This window comes from Mustelus asterias, unplaced genomic scaffold (assembly GCF_964213995.1).
Source record: "Mustelus asterias unplaced genomic scaffold, sMusAst1.hap1.1 HAP1_SCAFFOLD_1548, whole genome shotgun sequence".
NCBI lineage: Eukaryota > Metazoa > Chordata > Chondrichthyes > Carcharhiniformes > Triakidae > Mustelus > Mustelus asterias.
In genome coordinates, this window is record NW_027591493.1 from 22,250 (window position 1) to 49,502 (window position 27,253).

Consider the following 27,253-nt stretch of genomic DNA (forward strand, 5'->3'; position numbering starts at 1 on the left):
TTAAAGTGGACTTTAACCTGGTGTTGATAAACTTCTTACTGTGTTTACCCCAGTCCAACGCCGGCATCTCCACATCATGACCACAAAATAATAACATGGCAACGTAGAAGATAGAAAGGAACAGGAGGAGGGCACTTAGCCCTTCAAGCCTGCTCCGCCATTCATTACGATCAGGGTTGATCATCCGACTCAATTGCCTAATCCTGCATTCGCCTCAAGTGCTATACCTAACTGCCTCTTAAATACATTCCATGCGCAGTTTAGGTGGATTAGACATGCTCAATTGCCCCTTATTTCCCCAAGGTTTACATGTTAGGTGGATTAGCGGGGTATATGCATGGAGTTATCAGGATAGGTTGGGGTTAAGTCTTGGTAAGATACTCTGTTGGAGAGTCAGTGCTGACTCGATGGGCCGAAGGGCCCCTTTTTCCATTGCGTGGTTTCTGTGAATACTATGATTCTAATAATCCTCTGGGTTCAAAATGCATCAGGTTTTTGGTGAAATTTGAATTGAATACCAAATTTCGAACTGAATGTCTAAAGATTAAATCGAAGTTTTGCAAACTCCCACCGGGTTATCTAATGCCCTTCAGGGAAGGAAATGTGCCACCCTTACTTGGTCCATCTGTGACTCTCATTACACTGCACATAGTTTAATGTTAAATACGCTCTGAATTACCTGGTGAGTTTCACAATTCAGTGGCAATTTGGCATGGGAATGAATTGCTGGGTCATCCTTATATGGCAAGATCTGTGCTGTGTATCCTGGCCTCCATGGTCATTATAGTGACAGTCGTGCCACACAAATGACAGGCAATGACCATCACCAATAAGAAACACTCTAAACATTGCCCCTTGACAGTCAATGGTGTAACCATCACTGAATATCCCACTGTTAACATCTTGGGGTTACCACTGACGAGAAGCTGAACTGGACTCACCACAAAAACACAGTGGTTACAAGAGCAGGTCAAAAGTTCAGAATTCTGAGGAGAGAAACACATCTCCTAATTCCCCAAATCCGGCCATAAGTCAGGGGTGTAATGGAATACTCCCTACTTGCTTGGATGGGTGCAGCTCCAACAACACTCAAGAAGCTTGACAACATCCAGAGCAAAGCAGCCCACTTGATTGGCACCCCAGATACAGAAATCCACTCCCTCCACCACCGACGCTCAATAGCAGCAGTGTGTACCATCCACAAGATGGACTGCAGCAGCTCACCAAAGATCATGAGACAGCTCCTTTCAAACGCAGGACCACCTCCACCTAGAAGGACAATGGCAGCAGATACATGGGAACACCACCAGCTGCAAGTGACCCTCCAAGCCACTCACATCCTGACTTGGAAACGTACCGCCGTTCCTGGGTCAAAATCCTGCAAATCCCTCCCTAACGGCATTGTGCGTCAACCCAAGCACATGGACTGCAGCGCTTCATGAAGACAGCTCACAACCGCCTTTGTCAAGGGCAAATAGGGATGGGCAATAAATGCTGGCCAGCCAGCGGCTCTTATGTCCCACGAACGAATTAAAATAAATACCCCTCGGTGAGATGATGTGCCAACATGTAAACACAATGCTCAGAATGCAGTTCACTCCAGGTTGAATCCTAAAGAGCTCAGTTCGGCTGCAGCAAAGCCTCCCCAGCTGTTTATTACAAACCCATTAATCTAAAACGGGGTGGGACTCTCTTTGTTGATGTTGGCAGCGTTTCGCTTGATAAGCTCCGAACTTTGATCAGTTAGTGTTTTCAGTTCTTGGTGAATCGATGTTTACGACATTACTGTGCAGAATTTTGGGTTCATCAGCAGCAAGCAGCGAATCAATGTAAGTTACACACATTTTACTGGTGAGATTAACGTGTCAAATATTCCAAATAGTGTGTGATTGATGTTTAGTTGGCATCGGTGCCGACTGTTTTCAAAATGAATCATTCTGGGGGTGTGAATATCAGTGGAAAGGCCGTTGGTTAAAGCACATCACTGTTTACACTCCTTGAAGTATTGATGTGCCTAGTTATTGAACTGGTGCTGCTCACTTGCTGGAGGTGTTGTTTGATCGTGTTTGCATCATTCTGCACCAAAGCAATACAGAGACGCTAACATTCGTCCACATCAGATTTGTCCACTTTGATTTCGAAAGGAAATTGAAGGTAGTGTTTTATTCCAAACTTCTCCTCCAATTTTCCATTCAATTCAAGATGTTCCAGTGCATGGAAATAAAGAGACAAGGTATATTTTATTTTCTCCGTCGAATACATAGAGTCGTGCAATATTTCCTCAGTACTGACCTTCCGAAAGTGCAGCACTCCCTCAGTACTGACCCTCCAACAGTGCAGCACTCCCTCAGTACTGACCTTCTGACTGTGCAGCACTCCCTCAGTACTGATCCTCCGACAGTGCCGCGCTCCCTCAGTATTGACCCTCCGACAGTGCGGCACTCCCTCAATACTGACCCTCCGACAGTGCTGCACTCCCTCAGTACTGACCTTCTGACAATGCAGCACTCCCTCAGTACTGACCTTCCGAAAGTGCAGCACTCCCTCAGAACTGACCCTCCAACAGTGCAGCACTCCCTCAGTACGGACCCTCCAACAGTGTAGCACTCCCTTAGTCCTGATCGTCTGAGTGTGCAGCAGTCCCTCAGTACTGATCCTCTGACAATGCAGCACTCCCTCAGCACTGACCATCCAACAGTGCAGCACTCCCTCAGTACTGACCTTCTGACTGTGCAGCACTCCCTCAGTACTGATTCTCCGACAGTGCAGCACTCCCTCAGTATTGACCCTCCGACAGTGCAGCACTCCCTCAGTACTGACCTTCCGACAGTGCAGCACTCCCTCAGTACTGATCTTTTGACAATGCAGCACTCCCTCAGTACTGACCCTCCGACAGTGCAGCACTACCTCAGTACTGACCTTCTAACAGTGCAGCACTCTCTCAGTACTGACCCTCTGACAGTGCAGCACTGCCTCAGTACTGACTCTCTGACAATGCAGTACTCCCTCAGTACTGACACACTGACAGTGCAGCACTACCTCAGTACTGACCTCTGACAGTGCAGCATTCCCTCAGTACTGACCTCTGACAGTGTAGCCCACCCTCAGTACTAATCACCTGGCCGTGCGATGCTGCCTCCCTCCTGACTCTCTGAAAATGTGGAACTTACTTCGGACTGACCTTCCAACAGTGTTGCTTTCCCTCATCGCTGACCCTCTGATAGTGCAGAGCTGCCTCACCACTGGCCCTTAGATATTGTGGCGCTCCTCTGTCCTGGCCCTCCGACAGTGCAACACGCCCTCAGTACTGACACTCTGACAATGCGGCACTCCCTCGGTACTGAACCTCTGTCAGTACAGCATTACCTCAGAACTGATCCTTCAATACTGCGAACCCGTCTCCACCCCCCACCCTCCATGATACTGAATACTCTCAGTACTTACACTTTAGTTCTCTCCGCAGTGACCTTCTCAGAGATCAGTTCCTTCAGTATGTAAAGTCGAATGTCCCCAGCGCTGACCTGCTACAATTCAGTGTTCGGTCAGTACTGGCCACTCTCTCCCTTAGCACTGACCCTTTGACACATCGGCACTCCCTCAGGACTGATACTCCAGCTCTATCAGCACACTCCCTCTGACACATCAGCACTGCCCCAGGACTGGTCACTCTCTCCCTGAGCACTGACCCTGACACTTCAGCGCTCCCTCAGGACTTGCCACTCTCTTCCTCAGCACTGACCCTCTGGCACATCAGTGCTACCTCAGGACTGACTCTCCAGCTCTCTCAGCACTGACCCTTTGACACATCAGTGCTGCTTCAGGACTGGTCACTCTCTCCCTCAGCACTGACCCTCTGACAATTCAGTTCCATCTCAGGTCTGACACTCCAGCTCCCTTAGCATGGACCTCCCGTCACATCAGCGCTCCCTCAGGCCTGGTCACGCTCTCCCTCAGCACTGCTCACTCTCTCCCTCAGTGCTGGTCATTCTATCTCTCTGTACTGCTCACTCTCTCCCTCAGCACTGGTCACACTCTTCCTCATTAATAGTCACTCTCTCCCTCAGTAGTAGTCACACTCTCCTTCAGTACTCGTCACTCTCTCCCTCAGCACTGACCCTCTGAAACATCAGCCCTCCCTCAGTACTGCTCAGCAATTCCGCGAGCATTGACCTTCTGACAGACAAGCGCTCACTTAGCTCTGCTTCACAAACTCGCTCCGAACTGACCCTCTGATAGATCAGTTTCTCTGATTACTGAAGACCAAGAAGGTTATTGATTTAACCTCTGACATTTTACCTGCGAGGTTGGAATGCTGCTGACACTTCATTTACATTGTTACACAATAATGAGCAAGTGTATTAATCATTTACAGAGTATACAAAGTAACATATAAATATCGCCTTATCTTTCCCCTTATTATCATAAAACATTCACACACTGGACTTTGTATTCATGAATAAACATTGACTTTATGAGATACATCAGCATCCAATCAGGGAACCGGGACAGATCTTATTGACATTCAAATATCCACTCCTGCATTCATTCTATTGATCCCGCTGAGGGACTCATGTGAGCCACCCTGCGCGACGACAACCCCACATACACACCGTCCATGTTTCCATACCCTATCTCGCACCCTCTAACCCACTTCCTCACGTGTTCATTGTTAGCAATGAATAAGTCAAGGCATAAAAACATTAGGCCAAGTGCCGGTAGTTTTCTCCCTCAGTCCTGGGCCAATAGTGCTCCAAATATGTGGAGGGTAGGTGGATTTCCCATTGCTTCATTGTCCCTTAGTGTCCGAAGATGTGCAGGGTAGGTGGATTGGTTATCGTTAGTTGCCTCTTAGTGTCCAAAGATGTGCATGTTAGGTGGACTGGCGATGGTAAATTGTCCCTTAGTGTCGAAAGATGTGCAGGTTAGGTGGACTGATTATGGTAAATGTTCCCGTAGTGTCAAAAGATGTGCAGGTTAGATCGGTTTGCCATGTTATCTTGCCCCTTTGTGTCCAAAGATATGCAAGATAGGTAGAATGGCCATGATAAATTGGCCTTTGGTGTCCAAGGTTGTACAGGATAGGCGGATTGGCCATGCTAAATTATCCCTCAGTATCAAAATGTGTGCAGGTTAGGCACATTGACCATGAGAAATTAACCCATAGTATTGAAAGCTGTGTAATTTAGATGGTTTGAGCATGGCAAGTGGCCCTTTAGTATCCAAAGTTGTGAAGGTTTGATGGATTGGTCATGCTAAGTTGCCCCCTAGTGTCCAAAGATATGCAGGTTAGATGGATTGGCCAAGGTAAATTGTCCCTTTCTGTCCAAAGAATTGCAGGTTAGATGGCTTCGCCATTTTAAATTGCCATTGAGTTTCCAAATGTGTGTAGGTTGGGTGAATTAATTACGGCAATGGAGCGTGGTTACAGGCATAGAACGGAGGGGAAGGCCTGGGGGGTGCATTTTCAGAGATTCGATGCAGAGGAGATGTGCAGAATGGCCCTCTCCTGCGCTGTACGGATTCTATCGTTCCCCAAGTCAGCAACAGTTTGAAAATGAAAACATTTTGTCTGCCTCTACTTTTCAAAGGTGAATAGCTATTTTCTAAGGTCCCTTTAACTGCCTGCGAAAGCTTTGAGTGAGAGCTGAGGTCCAGAAAGAAGCTAAAAGAAAGCACATATGGGATGGGCTTAATGGCCTCGTTTTGCCTCGTAACAATTCGATGATTTGTTTATAAACGTCCTGTTGAAGGGAAAGTGGGCCAGGATAAAGTGTCAGTATTCTGACAGATAGAGAACATTCTGGCTCTGGTTAGTTCCTTTACTTGGCACTTACTGTTTAGATGACCTTTGATCTTTGGCTTGGCCAATCAGGGAGGCAAATCCCTCAATTTATATACTTTTTTTCCCGCAGCAATGGAGCCGCAGAGTGAGGAAAATACTCGAGGGAAGATTCACGATATTTTGGGCACATTTGACCGTCCACATCTTCTGCTTGTCCTGAGACACATGCTAATCTTCAAAGAGTTGGTTCTCTGTATGTCTGACTCTGGCTGTAAGCTCAGAGCTCTGTTGAATTGAGTCGTTGCTTGGCTATGGAATGCGTATAGTGCAGAAGAGCTATTTGGCCAATCGAGTCAGCACCGACTCTCTGACAGGGTCTCCTACCGAAGCCCTATCACCCGCCCTAACCCAGAAAACCCACACATCGTTAATCCCCCTCACCTACACAGCTTGGGACATCAAGAGGCAATTCACCATGGCTAACCCACCTCATGTTCACATTTACAGACTATGGGAGGAAACCTGAGCATCGGAGGAAACCCACGCACACATGGGGAGAAAGTGCAAACTTCTCATAGACAGGCACTCAAAGCTGCAATCATACACCGGCCGCTGGTGTGGTGAGGGAGCAGTACTTACCACTGTGCTGACCATAGACCGTTTATCAATAAGGAATGAAGATTGTTTTCGTTTCAGATCGATTGTCCTACTTTGGAGTATTTTAATGTTTGCTTGCTGTTTCCCCTCACCCCTCACTCTGTCTTTTTTTCCTGATTTCTTCTCTTCCTAGCTTTTCTCGTAACTTCCTATCTTCCAAAATTGTGACCGGCATGGTGGCATAGTGGTCAGCAGAGTTGAGACACAGCGCCAAGGACCTGGGTTTGATTCCGGCCTTGGTTAAATGTTTTTGCACATTCCCTCCATACCTTTATGGGTTGATTTGTTCCAACAGTTCCAAGATGTGTAGGCCAGGTGGATTGGCCATGCCAAATTATTCTTTAGTGTCCCAAGATGTCTCGGCTGATTAGCAGTGCAAATATTTGGGGTTAATGGGATCGGCAAGGGGATGGGCCTGGGTATGACCTTCTGAAGGAGCGTTGGTGCAGACTCTACGGGCAGAATGGCCTTCTTGTATACTGTAGAGACTTTATGATTATATGATTCAATGCTTCACTCCTGCTTTCCCTGCCTCATTTCTCCCTCATGCGCTTTCAGAACCCGTGTTCTCGTCTTCTGTCCATTATCTTGGTTACTTCCATCCTAACGCCGTTCTATCACACCTTTCATAAGAGACTGTTTGTGTGGTGTTTTCATGTCCTCCCCATGTCTGCGTGAGTTTCCACCATGTGCTAGAAACCTTTCTTGCATACAGAGGCATCAAGGCATGCAGATCCACAGTTCCATGGAGGTGGCAACTCAGGTGGACAAGGTGGTCAAGAAGGTGTATTGGTATGCTGGCCATCATCGGTCAGGCGTTGAGTCTCGGAATTGGAAAACCATGTTGCAGGTGTACAAGACTTTGGTTGGGCTGCATTTGTAGTATTGTGTACAATTCTGGCCGCCCCACTACCAGAAGAATGTTGATGCATTGGAAAGGGTGCAGAAGAGATTTACCAGGATGCTGCCTGATTTGGAGCGTAAGGACTATGAAAAAGTTTGAATAAACTTTAATTGTTTTCACTGCAGCTTCGGGGGAAGAGGGGGACCTGACAAAGGTTTAGAAGTTTATGACAGGCATGGATAGAGTGGATCGTCAGAGTCTTTTTCCCAGGGTCAAAGGTGAATTACTCGGGAGCATAATTTGGAAGTGCGAGGGGGGAAGTTTAAAGGAGATGTATGGGGCAAGCTTTTCAACAGCTGGTGGTGAATGCCTGGAACACGCTGCCGTAGGAGGTAATGGAAGCAGATTTTATAGCAACTTTCAAGGGACATCTATTTAGATACATGAATATTCAGGGAAAAGAGGGATATAGACCAGGTAGAGGCAAGAAAATATTAGATTAGAGAGGCAACTGCGTCGGCAGAGACTTGGTGGGCGGCAGGGCCTATTCCTGTGCTTCACTGTTCATTGTTGTTCCTGTTTCCTTCCACAGTCAAAATATATGCTGATTTGGTAGACTGTCCATGTTAAATTATCTCTTGGTGTCCCGATATGCATAGGTTTGGGGAATAGAGGGCTGAATGCATGAAGTTATGGAGATAGGACTGGGTACTTGCTCTTTCAGAGAGTCGGTGCAGACTCGATGGGCCACATGGCCTCCTGCTGCACAGCAGTGAAGGTGTAACTATTTGCTTCCATAGTTTCTTCACTCGCTCTCTTCTTTAACCTTTGCAACCTGACAGCCTTAGCTAACTCTGAGGAATAGTGCGCAATTATACAGGAAGATTTCTGGAAGCTTGATGATTGTGTAGCGATGCAATAGATATAGTTAATCAGGGATAATTTGAAGCACTGCAGGTTTTTTTTTGGTAAATGATTGGACATGCTGAGCGAATCACCAGAATCAACATCAGATCTCATTATTCAATGCAAGTAAGGGGCAGATACCTTAATTAATTGCAGGAGCAAAGGAATCTGAGCGAATATGCGCATAGACCATTGAAATGGGCAAGGCAATTGGAGTGAGCAGTTCGTGCAACATGTGATGTTTCACATTTTTGAAAATAGGGGTATTCTGTACAAGAGCAAGAAGTTTATTTTGAACATTATTAGGATGGTAATGCGGCCTCAGCTGGAGAATTGTATATATTTAGACATGCCACACTCTGGGAAGTATGTGAACATATTTGAGAGAGACAAAAGAGATTCACAGAAGAGGCGATGGCCGATTGGTATTATTGTTAGACAGTTAATCGAGAAATTTAACTAATGTTCTGGGGACACGGATTCGACACCTGGCAGCTGGTGAAAGTTGAATTGAATAGAAAAAGTGTAGAATTAGGAATCTACTGATGACCATGAAACCATTGACAATTGTGGGAGAAGCCCATATCGTTCACCAATGTCCGTCAGGGAAAGAAATCTGCCGTCCTTACCTTGACTGGACTTCATGTGACTCCAGAGCCACAGCAATGCGGTTAACTCTCAACTGCCCTCAGTAACGGTTTAGCAAGCCATTCACCTTCTCAAGGGCAACTAGGGATGGGCAATAAATGCTGGTCCAGCCCATATTCCACGAAAGAATAAAACAAATAAACACGAATGGTAACAGGGATGAGAGACTTCAGTGTACTTGGACTTTCTTCCTTCCTTCCGTCCTTCCCTCCCTCCTTCCCTTCTCTCTTTCTTTCCTTCCCTCCCTCCGTTCCACGCTTCCTTCCTCCCTTCCATTCTATCTTGTTTACATTAAGTCATTTTTGGCGCGGGGTTGTTGTGAAGTAATGCACCAAATAGTTTTACTGTCTGTCCAGTTAAGTCTTCTGGAATTCCGAAGAGTTCACGGCAGAGGATCAGAGATCTCCTTCGCCGCTGTGATGATAAACTGCTGGCCTTCCTTTTCAATCAGTTCCTCATCTTCAGAAAGGACATTCAAGGTAAGTAACACAAAAAATGGTGGACAACGGTTATAACTATAGGAGAGTTACGGTGCAGAAATATTCTAGTCAGCCCATTGTGTCTGTGCTGGCCAGAATTAAGAGGGTGGGGTGGGGAAAAATGGTTAGCACTGCACTCTCACAGCGCATTGCACTCGGGTTCGATTCCTGGTTTGGGACACTCTCTGCAAGGAGTCTGCATGTTCTCCCCATGTCTGTATGGTTCCCTCTGTGTGCTCCGGTTTCCTTCCACAGTCTCAAAGATGTGCTGGCTTGGTGTATTGGCCATGCTAAATTCTCCCTCAGTGTACTCAATCAGGTACCGGAGTGTGGTGGCAGGGGATTTTCACAGTAACTTCATTGCAATGCTAATGTAATCCTACTTGGGACTAATAAATATTTTACCTGCCCCATAGCCTTGCAGCTTCCAGCACTTCAGATGTTGAGACAGGAACCTTTTGGATTATTTATAGAGTCATAGAGTCATAGAGGTTTACAGCATGGAAACAGGCCCTTCGGCCCAACTTGTCCATGTCGCCGTTTTTTAAAAAATCAAGCTAATCCCAATTGCCCGCATTTGGCCCATATCCCTCTATACCCATCGTACCCATGTAATTATCTAAATGCTTTTTAAAAGACAACATTTTACCGCCTCTACTACTACCTCTGGCAGCTTGTTCCAGACACTCACCACCCTCTGTGTGAAATAAATTGCCCCTCTGGACACTTTTGTATCTCTCCCCTCTCACCTTAAACCTATGCCCTCTAGTTTTAGATGCCACTAACTTTGGGAAAAGATATTGACTATCTAGCTGATCTGTGCCCCTCATTATTTTATAGACCTCTATAAGATCACGCCTCAGCCTCCTACGCTCCAGAGAAAAAAGTCCCAGTCTATCCAGCCTCTCCTTATAACTCAATCCATTAAGTCCTCGTAGCATCCTAGTAAATCTTTTCTGCACTCTTTCTAGTTTAATAATATCCTTTACATTGTAGGGTGACCTGAATTATACACAGTATTCCAAGTGTGGCCTTACCAATGTCGTGTACAACTTCAACAAGACATTCCAACTCCTGTATTCAATGTTCTGACCGATGAAACCAAGCATGCCGAATGCCTTCTTCACCATTCTGTCCACCTGTGACTCCACTTTCAAGGAGCTATGCACATGTACCTCTAGATCTCTTTGTTCTGGAACTCTCCCCAGCGCCTTACCATTAACTGAGTAAGTCCTGCCCTGGTTCAATCTACCAAAATGCATCACCTCGCATTTGTCGAAATTAAACTCCATCTGCCATTCCTCAGCCCACTGGCCCAATTGATCAAGATCCCGTTGCAATTGGAGGTTACTTTCTTCACTGTCCGCTAAGCCACCAATCTTAGTGTCATCTGCAAACTTCCTAACCATGCCTCCTATAATCTCATCCAAATCATCAACATACATGTCAATTTATAGAGACATAGAGGCTTACAGCATGGAAACAGGCCCTTCGGCCCAACTTGTCCATGCCACTCTTTTTTTAACCACTGAACTCGTCCCAATTGCCCGCGTTTGGCCGATATCCCTCTATCCCATCTTACACACGTGACTGTCTAAATACTTTTTAAAAGACAAAATTGTACCTTCCTCTTCTACTAACTCTGGACGTTCGTTCCAGGCACTCACCACCCTTTGTGTGAAACAATTGTCCCTCTGGACACTTTTGTATCTCTCCCCTCTCACCTTAAATCTATGCGCTCTAGTTTTAGACTTCAATACCTTTGGGAAAAGATGTTGACTACCGAACTGATCCATGCCCCTCATTATTTTATAGACCTCTATAAGATCACCCCTAAGTTTCCTACAGTCCAGCAGGGAAAAAGGTCCTAGTCTATCCAGCCTCGCCTTATCACTCAAACAAATATGTCCCAGTAGCATCCTGGTAAATATTTTCTGCACTCAGTCAAGTTTAATAGTATCAGCTCCATAATAGGGTGACCAGAACTGTACACAGTATTTCAAGTGTGGCCTTTACAATATATTTTACAAACTTCAACAAGACGCCCCAACTCCTGTGTTAAATGTTCTGAACAATGTAATCAAGTACACCAAATGCCTTCTTCACCACTCTCTCGACCTGTGACTTCACTGTCAAGGAGCTATGAACATGTATCCCGAGATCTCTCCCTAACGCCCTGCCATGAATTGAGTAACTCATGTCCTGGTTCGATCAACCAAAATGCATCACCTCATATTTATCTAAATTGAACTCCATCTACCATTTCGCGGACCAGTGACCGAATTGATCAAGATCCCGTTGCAATCCCGAACTCCCGCCCGTCTCGCACCCACACCCCCCCCCCCCACCCCCTCGCATCCACACCTTTTTCACTGTCCACTATGCCAACAGTCTTGGTTTAAATTTTTGTGCCTCAAATTAGTCAATGATTTCCAGACAACCCCACCACCCTCTGGCTGAAAACCTTGCCTCCAATCCCCTCCAACTCTTCCACAAATCAATTAATTTCCCCCTTGTTATTGACTCCTTATGACATTCTGCTTGGAAAATCTGTTAGAATTCTTTGAGTTGACTGAGGAGAACCGGTGGATGTGGATTATTTAGACTTTCAGAAGGCTTTTGGCAATATCTCACGCAGCTGACTACTGTGTAAAGTTAAAGTTCATAGAGTTGTTGGTAATGGCTTGAGATGTATAGAAAGCTGGTTAGCAGATCAGAAGCAAAGAATTGGCATAAATGAGTCTTGTTCCTATTCGCCTTCAGTGACTAATGGGATTCAGCAGTGTCTGTGCTAAGAGCCCAACAAGACACATTATATATCAATGATTTGGAAGGGGGAACTATATGTATTATCTCCAAATTTAGAGATAATACAAAGTGGGGTGGGCGGGGTCGCTGTGAGGAGGATGCAGAGATGCTGAAGCGTGATTCGTACAGTCTGAGTGTGTCTGCATATGCATAGCAGATGCAGTACAATGTGGTTACATATGAGGTTATCCACTTCAACCGCAATAAAAGGATGGTAGTTTATTATTTGAATAGGTGTACGTTGAGAGAGGTGGATTCTCAGTGAAACCTTGGTGTCCTCGTGCATCCGTCGCTGAAAGTAAGTGCGAGGCAGAGCAGGCAGTAAATGAGCAAATGGCATTTTGGCCTCCAAAGCAAGAGCATTTGAGTTTATGAATAGGGTTTTTTAACTGCCACCTTAGCTGGAGTACCTGAGGTGAGGCCATAGCTGGAGAACTGCTTGCAGTTTTGATGTCCTTCTCTGAGGAGGATGTCTTTGTTATAGAGAGAGTGCAGTGGATGTTGAGTCCTGGGATGACAGGTCTGTCATACGAGGAGCGATGACGTCAGTTCGTATTGTATTCACTGGAGCTTAGGGGAATGAGGGGGCTCTCAGGGAACGTATAAAATTCTATTAGGATGAGACTGGGTAGATCCAGAAATAATGTTCTCAATTGTGGGGGAGTCCAGAACTAGTGATGACAGCTTGAGGATAAGGGGACAACATTTTAGGACTGAGGTGTGGAGAAAGTTCTTCACCCAGAGAGTGGTGAATCTGTACACATCACTCCACTGAATGTACCTGACTTCTAGCAGAAATTAGACATGGAACTTGGGGCTCAATGGATCAAGGGATATGGAGGGTTAGCGGGATCAGGATATTGCTTTTGATGATCAGCCATGATCACAATGAATGGCGGAGGAGGTTTGAAGGGCCGAATGGCCCAATCTTGCTTCTATTTTCTGTGTTCTATGCTTTGTTATCCTATCTCTCCTCATAGCTGTAATTTCGAGCTCTGGCAACGTTCTTCTTTTTTATTATTCTACTCATAACAATTCCACATCCATTATCACACTGGGGTTCACTGCCGAGTGATATATATTTTTAACATTTCCATCTTTGTCTTTATTTTTCCACAACCCTGCGCTGAAGTTGGAAGCGCACGTGAATAGGATAGTAAGGATGGCATTTGGGATCCTTGCTTTTATCAGTTATGTCAAGAGCACGGATGTAATATTGGAGTTGTACAGAATGTTGATTAAGTCACAGCTGGAGTATTCTGCGCAGTTCCAGTCACTTCACTGTGAGCAGGATGCAATAGCACTACAGGGGGTACAGAGGAGATTCACCAGGATGTTACCCAGGTTGAAGCTATTGAGCTATAAGGAGAGACGAAGGAGGCTTGGATTATTTTCCATGAAACAGAGAAGGCTAAGGGGTTCATTATTTAGGTGTATAAGATTATGAGGGGTATGGCCAGGGTGAGTAGGTAGCACCTGTTCCCCTTCTTTGAGGGGTCAGCCATGAGCGGGGGGGGGGGGGGGGTGTAGTTTTATAGTCGGGGCAGATGATCTCGAGGGGATTTGACAGAAAGCAAAACACTCAGAATGTGGCGGGAATCTGGAATGCAATGGCTGAGAAGGTCGTGGAGGCTGGAGTCCTTACAGCCTTTTAACGATCATGGAATCATAAAATCCCTACAGAATCGTATTCCGGCCATCGAGCATGTACTGACCACAATCCCACCCAGACCCTAATCCCGTAACGTCCCACATTTACCCTGATAAACCTCCTGAACTAGGGTCAATTTTGCATGTCCAATCAAGCTAACCCGCACATCTTTGGACTGTGGAGGAAACTGGAACACCCGGAGGAAACCTCCGCAGACACGGGGAGAACATGCAAATTCCACACAGACAGTGACCCGTGACCGTAATTGAACCTGGGTTCCTGGCGCTGTGATACAACAGTGCTAACTGCTGTGTTACCGTGTTTATATCCATATTTGGATGAGCACTTAAAATATCATAAAATTTCAGGTTATGGGACAAGTGCAGGGAAATTGGTTTTGCGCGTTTTTAGTGCAACTATTTCCGGCACATACTACATGGGGTGAAGGGCCTTTTCCAGATTGTCTGACGCTATACCTCTATCACGGATCAAAGCCGCAGTGGTTCAGCACTCCTGCCTCCCTCCAAATCAAGATTATTCCAGCTTTATGAACATTACCGACCCGCTATTGACATTTCTAACCTGTCCACTTGCCCACTCAGAATCACCCACAATTCAATGGGAAACAATATTCTCTGTCTCCAAACTCAAGTACTTTCCGAACTCTAACGAGCATGTTGTGGACATTTGGTCAAAAGAGAAGACATTGTGGAAACACGGAGTTAAAGCAGAAACTGCTGTAAGCACGCAACAGTTCTGACAGCATCTGTGGAGAAGGAAACAGGTTTAAAGTTTGGAGCCTGTGTGACTTTTCTTCAGAACTGAATAGTGGTAGAAACCTGATGCCCTTTATATGGTGGAAGTCAGGGTGAAGGAAAGATAGCAACAAATAAAGTGATGGGAAGGTGGGGGCTCAGGGTAGATTTGATAGTTAGTCATCAACACATTTAGTCAATATTTGCTCTTGGATTTATGTGACTAATCCTCGTTGGCCTTACAGGGATCGTTCCAAGCAGTGAGAAGGACCATGCAAAGACACATCGGCAGAACTTCGACCATCTCCTGGACCAGGCAGATGACAGGGATCTGAGAGCCTTCGAGCAGATTATATTGAGTTACATCTCCATTGTTCAGGGTAGGTCAGTGTCCTCGCGCTGAAATACTCTCAGAATCACAGATATCATTTATTTTGTTAATCGTATCTGGGTGTCGCTGGCGAAACCGCCATTTATTGTCCCAATTTTGGCCTAAGGAAGGTGGTAATTCAGCTGCCATCTTGAACAACTACTGTCCATGTGGTGTATGTAGACCTATAGTGCTGGTAGTGAGGGTTTTGACCCAGCGGCAGTGAAGAAACGGCTGATATATTTTCAAGTCAGGATGTGCGTTGCACGGAGAGGCATTCCCAGGTGGTGGTGTTTCCATGTATCCGCTGCCCTTGTCCTTCGAGGTGATAATGGTTGTGCATGTGGAACGTGTGGCTGAAGAAGTCTTGGTGAGTTCTTGTGGTGCATGTTGTAGATAGTACACACGGCTGCAGTGGTGCAGGGAGTGAGTTTATTTGAATGTGGTGACACTTTGCCCTTGATGGTCTCAAAACATACATGTTATTGTAAAATCAACCCGATATTGAGTTAAATATTCTACTTGGATTGGTGCCCAAGAAAAGTGGCATAGGAGTGTTGTCAGGCTTAAAACTTGCACTGTGTCATTTTACTGCAAGATTGGATAACGTTATTTTGCATTTACGCAAAAAGGAATAAACAATGGAAGTGGGGAACTGTTGCTGCAACTATACAAGACATGTTTGAGATGGCACCAGGAGATTTGTTGTCCTTGTGTCAGGAGGAATGCCGTTGCATTGGAGGTAGTTCACAGCACGTTCAAAGATTGATTCCCGAGATGAATGGTTTGTCTCATGAGATTGAGTAGTTTAGGTTGATACAATCTGGCATATAACAGACTCAAGAACGGCTTGTTCTTTGCTGCCATCAGACCTTTGAATGGACCTACCTAATATTATGTTGATCATTCTCTGCACCCTAACTATGACTGTAACACTACATTCTGCACCCTCTCCTTTCTTTCTCTAAATACAGTATGTTTTGCCTGTATCAGACAAGAAACAATACGTTTCACTGGATAAGAAAAAATGTGGCAACAGTAAATCAAATCAACTCAAAATGAGAGATTAGAATGAGGGGAGATGTAATTTAAGTACATAATATATTAAACCGGATTGACAGGGTAGATGGAGAAATTCTGTTTCCTCTTTTGGGGCAATCTAGAACAAGAGGTCACAGTTTTAGGAATGGGGGTAGCATTAACAGCAGAAATAAGGAGAAATTACTTCTCTCAAAAGGTCGTGGATCTGTGGAATCACTACCCCAGAATACGAAGGAGAAGATAGATAGATTTTTAATTCGTCATGGATTGGAAGGCTTATGGAGAACGGGCAGGAAATCTAGATCAGGTCAGCCGTGATCGTATTGAATGGCGAGGCAGGCTTGAGAGGCTGAATTGACTACGTCTCCTCTTACTTCGTATGTAACCATTGATGCGGATGAAAAAAAAGTGATGTGAACTACAGCGATCACACTCACTTGTAAATTCCCAATGCATATTCACACTCGCCAAGGCGATTAACATCAAACTTACATTTTGCTCTGTATCACATCAGGAAACATGGGGGCAGGGAAATTAGAGCTTCCTCAAATGGGTTCAATTACAGGAGGAGAGAGTAAGTTAGAGGTTTGGCACAGCTTGGCATTGGAATTCAGATGTTTAGGATGTACGCAGTTTGTTCCTAATGTTGGAGAAGTAAATAGCGCGGATGATCAAGAGGCCAGAGTGACGATACCGAGATATAGCTTTGATTACCTTACCGGCTTCATTGCATTCTATCCGTTTCCGTTCTACCAACTATTCGAAGTTTATCTCAACATCCTCATGTACAAATGTCTTATGTCCTTGAAACTGTCATGTCTGTAAATCTGACACCAAGATATGATCAGGAGCAGATATTCCAGCCCCGTTAAGTCAGTTCTTCCAAGCAATTGTTCATCTGTGAATTCAATAACTCACAAGGCCGTTTTGATCCTGCATAAATATAGCTGCTTCGAACAAATGTCTTCCAATCTCAGCATTACTTCTAATAGTTCATCTCACGGAAACTGCTTTCAGCGGGAGAGAGCTTGTGCCTCTTAATGAAGAATTTTTATTTGAATAGTCAAAGACAAGTATTAACATTCTGGTTTGATTTTCGTCCCCCACGAGCAGTTCTTTGCTGCAGACGTGGTGATATCGTGGGATATTGTCACTGGGCTATAACCCAGGGACGCAGGTTAATGCTCTGGGGACCCGGGTTCGAATCCGAACATGGCAGACGGTGCAATTAGAATGCAGTAACAAACTGGAGTTGAAAGTCCAGTGATGACCATGAAGCCACTGTCGATTTTTGTCAAAACCCGTCCATTTCACTTTAGGCAGGGAAATTGCCGTGCTTACCTGGCTTGGCCCAGATGTGACTTCAGACCCATAGCAACGTGGTTGACCCCAAAAAGCAACCCTCTCAAATGACCTAATGACCCATTCATGCGAAGGGAAATAACTGCTGGCCCAGCCAGTGACACCCATGTCAACCTATCCTTTTCTCTGCGTTTCATGTAATCTAAAGGATGACATCAGTGGGTAAAGCAGGATATAGATCAGTTGGAGACTTGGCGGAGAGATGGCAGATGCAGTTTAATCCGGACAAATGTGAGGTAATGCATTTTGGAAGGTCTAATGCAGATAGGAAATATACAGTAAATGGCAGAACCCTTAAGAGTATTGATAGGCAAAGGGATCTGGGTATACAGGTGCACAGGTCACTGAAAGTGGCAATGCAGGAGGAGAAGGTAGTCAGAAAGCATAAGGCATGCTTGCCTTCATCGGCCGGGGTATTGAGTTTAAAAATTGGCAAGTCATGTTGCAGCTTTATAGAACCTTAGTTAGGCTGCACTTTGAATATAGTGTTCAATTCTGATCGCCACACTACCAGAAGGATGGAGAGGCTTTGGAGAGGGTACGGAAAAGATTTACCAGGATGTTGCCTGGTGTGGAGGGCATTAGCTATGAAGAGAGGTTGAAGAAACTTGGTTTGTTCTCACTGGAGCGACGGAGGTTGAGGGGAGACCGATAGAAGTCTGTAAGATTATGAGAGGCATGGACAGAGCGGATAGTCAGAAACCTTTTCCCAGGATTGAAGAGTCAATTACTCGGGGGGCATACGTTTGAGGTGTATAGGCAAGATTTAAAGGAGATATATGAGGCAGGTATTTTACACAGAGAGTAGTGGGTGCCTGGAACTCCTTGCCGGGGGTGGTAGTGGAAGTGGATACAGTAGTGACTTTTAAAAGGCATCTGGAAAAATACATGAATAGGATGGGAATAGTGGGATATGGTCCGCGGAAGCGTAGCGGGGTTTGGATAAGTCGGGCAGCATGGTCGGTGCAGGCTTGGAGGGCCGAAGGGCCTGTTCCTGTGCTGTAATTTTCTTTTTCTCTGTTCTTTGTTAAATCTGGAGCACAGCACTTCTGAATTCCGAATGGAAGGGATTGCTTTATACACCGTCCACCCGTGTATTCCTTGCCGTCCAGGGAATGTTTATGCTGAGTCTCCCCTGACCATCCTCTAATACAAACTTGTTCTGCGAATGGAATGTTGCCAAGACATTCCAGAATTCTAAGAATACTCAAATAAGTCCGAAAAAGCAGATTATTGAACGAACGCAACGCATCGAACCGTGTGTATGCTGCAATCTAGATATGAACACCAGACCTTTTTAAGCTGTGTTGATTATTTTACACCTTTTTGCGCATTTTAATGACCAATTCTGGGAGGTCCCAGAGGATTGGAGAATAGCCAATGTTGTTCCTTTGTTTAAGAAGGGTAGCAAGAATATTCCAGGTAATTACAGGCCGGTGAGTCTTACCTCAGTGGAAGCGAAATTATTGGACAGGATTCTTCGAGACAGGATTTATTCCCACTTGGAAATAAGTGGACGTATTAGTGAGAGGTAACATGGTTTTGTGAAAGGGGGTTGTGTCTCACGCACTTGATCGAGATTTTTGAAGAAGTGACAAAGATAATTGATGAGGGTAGGGCAGTCGATGTTGTCTACATGAACTTCAGTAAGGCTTTTGACAAGCTCCCTCATGGCAAACTGGTGCAGAAGGTGAAGTCGCATGGGATCCGAGGTGTGCTGACAAGGTGGATACAAAACTGGCTTGGTCGTAGAAGAAAAAGGGTAGCAGTGGAAGGGTGTGTTTCTGAATGGAGTGCTGTGACAAGTGGTGTTCCTCAGGGATCAGTGCTGGGACCTTTGCTGTTTGTAATATATATAAATGATTTGGAGGAAAATGTAACTGGTTTGATTCGTAAGTTTGCGCATGACACAAAAGTTGGTGGATTTGCGGATAGTGATGACGATCATCAGAGGATACAGCAGCATGTAGATCAGTTGTCGACTTAGGCGAAGAGATGGCAGATGGAGTTTAATCTGGACAAATGTGAGGTAATGCATTTTGGAAGGTCGAATACAGATAGGAAATATACAGTAAATGGCAGAACCCTGAAGAGTATTGATAGGCAAAGGGATCTGGGTGTACAGGTACACAGGTCACTGAAAGTGGCAATGTAGGTGGAGCAGGTAGTTAGAAGGCATATGGCATGCTTGACTTCATTGGCCGGGGTATTGAGTTTAAAAATTGGCAAGTCATGTTGCAGCATTATAGAACCTTAGTTAGGCTGCACTTAGAATATAGTGTTGAATTCGGTCGCCACACTACCAGAAGGATGGAGAGGCTTTGGAGAGGCTACAGAGTAGATTTACCAGGTTGCTGCCTGGTATGGAGGGCATTAGCTATGTGGAGAGGTTGGAGAATCTTGGCTTGTTCTCACTGGAACAACGGAGATTGAGGGGCGGCCTGATGGAAGTCTACAAGATTATGAGAAGCATGGAAAGAGTGGATAGTCAGAAGCTTTTTCCCAGGGTGGAAGAGTCAATTACTTGGGGGGCACTGGTTTAAGGTGCGAGGGGCAAGGTTTAAACGAGATGTCCGAGGCAGATTATTTACACATTTTGGTGCCTGGAACTCGTTGCAGGGGGAACGGATACGGTAGTGACTTTTAAGGGGCGTCTTGACAAATATATGAATAGGATGGGAATAGAGGCATATGGTCCCCGGTAAGCGGGTTTAGTTCGGTCGGGCAGCATTGTCGTTGCAGGCTTGGAGGGCCAAAGGGCCTGTTCCTGTGCTGTCATTTTCTTTGTTCTTTGTTCTTTGTTCAACTAAGCTGAACGCCTGAACTTCTTTGTGCTTCCACTTCTTCGAGCTTTTCTATATTTAGCGAAAGCTTTGCATTATCCATGTCTTTGTACGGAATCTATGCCTTCAGATTTCACTCAATTGGGATCAGAGTTTTTTTCAATTGGTGTGTCCTGGCGCCTCTTGAGGACCACAGAGGTATTGTAAAAGTGCCTCATGCATCAATGCCATCGTTCTTAACACTAAATCATAGAATGTCTACAGTACGGAAAGAGACCTTCTGATCCATTGTGTCTGCACAAACTCTCTGCCAACAATCAAACCAAGCTCCAACCCCGCACCTCGCGACCTCTGTGCTATCCCGAAATCCTGCACATTTGGCATGGATAATCCTCCTAACTAGCTGATCTTTGGACTCTAAGGGACAATTTCGCACGGACAATCCACCTATACTGCTCACCTTTGCACACAAAGGGACAATTATTTCGCACGGTCAATTCACATAACCTGGACAATGTTGGACACTAAGGGATAATTTAACATGGAGAATCCACCTAACCTGCTTATGTTTGGACACTAATGGACAATTTAGCATGGTGAATCCACCAAACCTGCACATCTTGGGACACGAAGCAATAATTTAGCATGACCAATTCACGTAACCCGCATATCTGTGGACACTGAAGGACAATTCATCAGGGTCAATTCACCTGAACCACATACCTTAGGACAATAAGGGGCAATTTCGTCTGTCCACTCCACCTAGCCGACACATCCTGGCGATCTAAGGGCCAATTTAGCATGGCCATTCTGCCTAACATGCACAATGTGGGATACGAGAACACAATTTAAGAAGGAGAATCCACCGATCCTACACATCTTTGGACACTAAGGGGCAATTGACCATGTCTAATCTAACTAATCTGCATATCTTTGGTCACTAAGGGGCAATGTAACATGGCCATTCCATTTCAACTGCATATCTTTGGACAATAAGGGGCAATTAAGCATGGCCAATCCACGTTATCTGCATTTCTTTGGACACTAAGGGACAATTTAAGATGGTCAATCGACCTAACCTATACATCTTTGGACAATAAGTAACAATTTAGCATGACTAATCCACCTAACCTACGCACTTTTGGACTTGAAAACATAACTAAGTCCGATCATTTACAATCAGTTTGATGAGCAAATTCCCGGCTTTGACTAACTTCAATGTGGATAATTCATTTTTGTTACCACATTTAAACATTTTATCTTCTGATATTTAAGCAATGCACCCGTGTTCTGCACTCTCCCATCGGAAATGACTGTTAACTTCATCTAACTTTCAATACTACAGTGGGATTAGTCAAACTGATCAGGTGACTTATCAGTCCTTTCAAAATCCTATATATAAACTTGAATATTTCTCTGATGGAAGTTTCGCCCACTGAACAGTACAACTTTGGGTGGAAAAGATTCTGAAACGGGCCAGAGGATTAGGGTTCTCCAAAATATGTCAAAGCCACATTAGAGTGACATATTCAATTTGGACAGTTTCTTATCTCTAATCCCAGAGTGGCTATATATAATAATACAACTGTCGAAAACAGATCACCTTCCTATGTGCGAGAGTTCCAGTGTTTCTACAATACGCTTTTCAAGAATGACTTCATTGGCTGAAAGGCTTTTTGCAAATCCGTGGCGTTATAAAAAGTACTTTGGAAACACAAGTTTGTTATATGCAATTGCTACTCCCACCCTCCACAAATCTTTTGTGGAACTCCACCATATTCCTACTACATTACAAAGGGTGTCTGTGACCCTAGCACCTCCATGCACTCTGACGAGCATTGGTTCCTGGTCTGTGACACGATGGCTTCAAAATTATCATGGTTCCGTTCAAATCCTTATGGACCGTCCCTCCATATTAGGAAGTCATCCGATACCCTGTAACTGACTCACATTTCTGCTATTTCAATTCTGGTTTCTTGCACGTCTACAGTTAGTATATCTTCTATATTGTCAGATGTTCCTTCAGACAGCGGGAATTACGCTTTATAATTTCCTCATCTTAAGTTCTAAGCTGAAGTTTATTTACTTGTGCAACAAGTAGGCTTATATTAATACTGCAATGAAGTTAGTGTGAAAATCCCCTAGTCACAACACTCCAGTGCCTGTTCGCGTACAATAAGGGAGAATGTAGCATGGCCAATGCAACTAACCAGCACGTCTTTCAGACTGTAGGAGGAAACCTGAGCACCCGGAGGAAACCCACGAAGATACGGGGAGAAAGAGTGGACTCTGGAAAAGCCGGGAATCAAATCTGGGTCCCTGGCGCTGTGCGCCAGCAGTGCTAACCACTGTGCCACATCTATATCTGTGTGTACTCATGTAATGTATCACTTAAATATGCGCACTTTGAATAATCTCACGCTATTATTCATTAAATTCTCCTCATGTCAGTCCGCTTCGAGTGGTGTCTGATGTCATGCCTGCGAATCAAATTTGCAACAATTTAATATGGTAAATGTTGTGGTGGCATGGCCTCTTTAATGGGGCGTTCAGCGAGGGCTACGTGATCCGTCCAGAAACTATCGAGAGGCAATGTGGGAAATCCACGAATCGGGTGCAAAGGCGCCCGCCCCGAGGGTGGGTGAGGAACCGCAGTTCGAGCCAGGGAGTAGAAGAAATTGGAGAGTGTGGCATTCCTTTAGACCATCGCGTGTACAGACATAAATATTGTTGATAATAAACTATTGACGACTTGAAACCACAAAACATCACCTTCAAAGTGCCATGTGAGTGTTATATTACGAAGGGATTTCTTAAAATCATGCAGCTTACAGCTTCAGCGATGTAATTGGGAGTTGAAGCTGTGGTAGTCAGGTGATAGGTCTTTTGGCTTCGTTTTGAGGGTGCTGTTTTGGAAGCAGTTCAGCAGCAAGCTAAGAAACAGTCTCTCTCGCGCTCGCTCCCTGTTCTTCTATTTGTTTGGTTCTGAAACTATTATCAATTAGCTGAAGAAGAGGCTTGTTGCCATCGTGCCTTAAAGAAGCTGTGTTTTGGGAAACAGATTCGATTACAACCTTTTCTGAGTTTCTTAACAAGAGATTTTCAGCATTCATTCCAGGGGACTGCATTCCTGTAACAAGTGGGCATTGAACCTAAGCTGTGTTGTGCTTATTTGTAAGGTTTTGTGACTTGGATGTGGCTTTGGTTGGAACACATTAGAGATATTCGTTAAGAGTTACACATTATCGTATTTGATGTGCTTCTTGTTTGTAATTCTTAAAATTTCTTGCTAATTGTCTTACCAAAGTTTAATGAAGAATATTGTTAACATGTATACTGAGAAGAAAGAACACAGAAAATTACGGCCTGTTCCTGTGCTTTAATTTTCTTTGTTCTTTATAGACATGTCAACAATATTCTGAATTAAATTTTGTTTTTTGATAAAAGCCCAGATGAATTACACCAGGAGTGAAACCTCTCATTCCCATGCGAGCCAAATTCAACGTAAAACGTTACAGGTCAGGAGAACGTCATAGAACACGTTGAAGTATCCAACCTGAATTGTAACAAAAGTTATTACAAAAGTATCATTATGAATGTAAGTAAATGCTGTGTTGCAAAAAGCATTAAACCAGCATCGAAGCCACAGACTTGTTTTGTACATTTGCAGCAACACCGGCTGACAGGGAAGATAATCCTCGTGAAGTCATCGGCACTGCCCTTGATCAACTTGACGCACTGAGCCTCAAAGCCATATTGCAGCATCTAATAATATTCCGCGAACACAGTGAAGGTAAGCAGCGGTGTACATTTTTATTCAAAAAAAGTGTCAGAATTTTAATATAAGATATTGCGAGGTTATTCACTATTAACTAATTTCGTGAAACACTTGTGTTTTTGTTTTCTTGCATAAAAAGAGAGTGGGAAGTTAGGACAGCCGAATGAAATTCTGTGCAGAGAAATCGCGACAAAGCGCTGGGCGGGAATGAAAAGCTGGGAAATATTAAAATAATATTTAGCAGAATGCTCCTGAATATTTGCGATTTACGACATGCTTCAAAAGCATTCGTCTTTCCATTAGAGTTCCCGCAGTGCAGAAGGAGGCCACTTGGCCCATCGCATCTGCACCGACTCTCCGACAGAACATCTTAGCCCCCAACCCCCTTCATCGACTATATCCCCGCATTTACCACAGTCAATCCATCTAACCTGGACACCTTGGACACCAAGTGACAATTTAGCATGGTCAATGTATGCACATCTTTGGACCCTGAGGAATAATTTAGCATGGCCAACTCACCTGACACATTTATGGACACTAATGGACACCTTAAGACTGCCAATCCACATAATCGACACATCTTTGGACATTAAACGGCAATTTAGCATGGCTCATCCACTTACCTGATATATTTTTGGACCCTGAAGAATAATCTTGCATGGCCAACCCACTAAACTGATGTATTTTTATACGTTAAGGCACACTTTAGGACTGCCAATCCATCTAATCTCCAGATCTTTGGACAGTAATGAACAATTTAGCATGGTCAATCCACCTAACCGATATATCTTTGGACAATGAGGAATAATTTAAAATGGCCAACCCACCTAAATGACACATTTTCGGTCACTAAAGGACAATTTGGCATGGCCAATCCACCTAAACTGCTAACCATTGGACTGTGAAAGGAAACCAAAGCACCCGAAAGAAAGCCACGCAGACACGGGTTGAACGGGCAAATTCCACACAGACAGTGACCCAAGACTGGAGTCGAACCCGAGTCTCTGCCGCTCTGAGGCAGCTATGCTTACCGGTGTGTCATCCATGCCACCCCATGCGCAATATTCTAGCAAATTTAAATCAAACATAAACGAGATGAGACTTGAGAGGTTAGAAACCAAGAGAACATTTCCCTCGTGAGGAATCGGGTGTCAATTTCTATTAATGGGTGGTTGATATGAGGTTGAGGCCAGGAGGAAAAGTTTCGCTTCGGAGGTGCTGATTTTTGGTAACGGTCTCCCTCATGTTTTGAGGCTGTCATTGAATATTCCCAAGCCTATGATACACAGAATAGTGGATTACCCAGCAGTTGGGCATGATGGTGAACATGCAGTAATGTGTAATAGAAACTAGGATAAAATATGGTCAGAATAATACGAAGATGAGATGAATGGGATTGCACTCTCGAGGGGTTGCATGGCCGAGTCCTGTGTCATTGCGTTTTCTATTAGGCACTGAGAGATTTAAGGTCGTTAGCCCTAACCAATACTGAGATTAGGGAGATTTAATTTCCTTTCCTTTGCTGAAGAATTGAACAATAACTGCTTCAACTGGCACTAAATACATATTCGAAGTGTAAATGAATGGATCATTTGGGGGAACTTGCAGAAGATGGCAATGAATGGACCAAACGTTCCCCTTCATTTCTGCAACATCCTCCAATAACGTAATCTCGTCGATTCGCTCAAGAACTGCAGATGCAGAGAGAGGGATGTTATGATTCAGTAACCATGATGTGGAGATGCCGGCGTTGGGCTGGGGTAAACACAGTAAGAAGTCTCACAAAACCAGGTTAAAGTCCAACAGTTTTATTTGGTAGCAAAAGCCACTCGCTTTTGGAGCGCTCGCTGCTCTTTCGTCAGGTGAGTGACGAAGGAGCAGTGCGCGATCCGAAAGCTAGTGGCTTTTGCAACCAAATAAACCTGTTGGACTTTTACCTGGTGTTGTGAGACTCCTTACTATGATTCGGCAAAACGAAGCTTTAGATAATCCACTTGAGCAATATTCTATCAGTTCAGGTATGGCAATGTTGGACAGCTGTATTATCGTTTGAGAAGAAAGCACATGTCCTTCAGAATATAATTTCAACTACCTTACAGAGTGTGTCATTTTTAAATTTAATTGAATGGCTTCATGTCTCCCACAGGTGCTCCAGTGCAGTTCACTGCATAATGTCTTACAGCTCCTGGCTGAAGATCACACCCACAGAGATCAATCCGGCATCATCCTTGCACTGAACAGCTCCCATTGAAAGCCTTGCTGAAAACTGCATTTGTGTTTCCTCCTCTGTGAGCATTCAGCTTTGAAGCTGACACACACACACACACACACAAAGTCTGTTCCAAATTCAAACTCGGTTTCATGTTTTTTTTTTGGATTACGAGTGAGAAACGTTTGCAGAAATAATGTGAACTCAAACCCCTTCTCTCTTCAAAGAAAATAAAATCATTTATCAAAGTACAAGACAATGATTCATGACAAAGAAGCAATCTTATCCTGCGGAAAATTAATAAGACTGTCGTCCATCACAGCCTGCAAACCCAAACACATCATTTTACCGATAACCCTGAACTCGACTGAGACCCGTCTGTTTCCAAAACAGCAATCCTAAATCTATTTGTCAAATCTAGACAGTGACAATCACACTGTATGGATTAAGTGGCTGGGACTTGGGAAAGATTTTTGGTTCAACACAGGAATTATTTATCTTTTTTCACAAACTGGCTTCTGGCCTCAGTGCCACAGTTCTGCTGTGCCCTTTTGTGAAAAGGCTCTCTTTCCCTCTGCCTCTTCTGTAGGTGTGTACTGCTTCCTAACCACAACCCTATGACTCATAAAATATTTCGATTTCCATGAACATCCCCATAGTACTGCCCTGAAATGTAAAACAAAAAGATTTAACTTAACTCGCAGAATGCAAAATTTAAACTGACTGGAATCTACGGGTGGCACAATGATTAGCACTTCTGCTCCACTGGCTTGGAGCCAGGTTCGATTCCAGCCTCAGATGACTACCTGTGTTGAGTTTGTATGTTCTCTTCCTGCCCCAGGCTCCCGCCTGCATGTGTTTCCTCGGGTGCTCCCGTTTTCGCCCACAGTCCACAAATGTGTAGACTAGATGGATTGGCCATGGTAAATATTGCCCCGTACTGTCTAAAATGTGCAGGTTGTGCGTACTGGCTTTGGTAAATGATCCCTTCGTTTCAGGGGAACCAGGAGGGTAAATGTGAGTGGTTCGGGCCTCGGTGATGACTTTGTTTTAATTCATTCGTGGGACATGGGCGTCGCTGGCTGGCCAGCATTTCTTAATGTGGAGATGCCGGCGTTGGACTGGGGTGAACACAGTAAGAGTTTTAACAACACCAGGTTAAAGTCCAACAGGTTTA

General features: G+C 44.6%; 1 protein-coding gene across 1 annotated transcript; it reads left to right on the forward strand.

The window, feature by feature from the left end:
• Window positions 1-1,739: 1,739 nt before the first annotated feature.
• Window positions 1,740-26,146, forward strand: LOC144488420 (uncharacterized). The gene is made up of 6 exons (XM_078206490.1): window positions 1,740-1,829; window positions 5,913-6,035; window positions 9,194-9,316; window positions 14,776-14,910; window positions 23,757-23,879; window positions 26,014-26,146. Exons 2-6 carry the CDS (start codon window positions 5,915-5,917, stop codon window positions 26,037-26,039), a joined length of 528 nt encoding a protein of 175 aa, XP_078062616.1. The 5' UTR covers window positions 1,740-1,829; window positions 5,913-5,914; the 3' UTR covers window positions 26,040-26,146.
• Window positions 26,147-27,253: the final 1,107 nt, after the last annotated feature.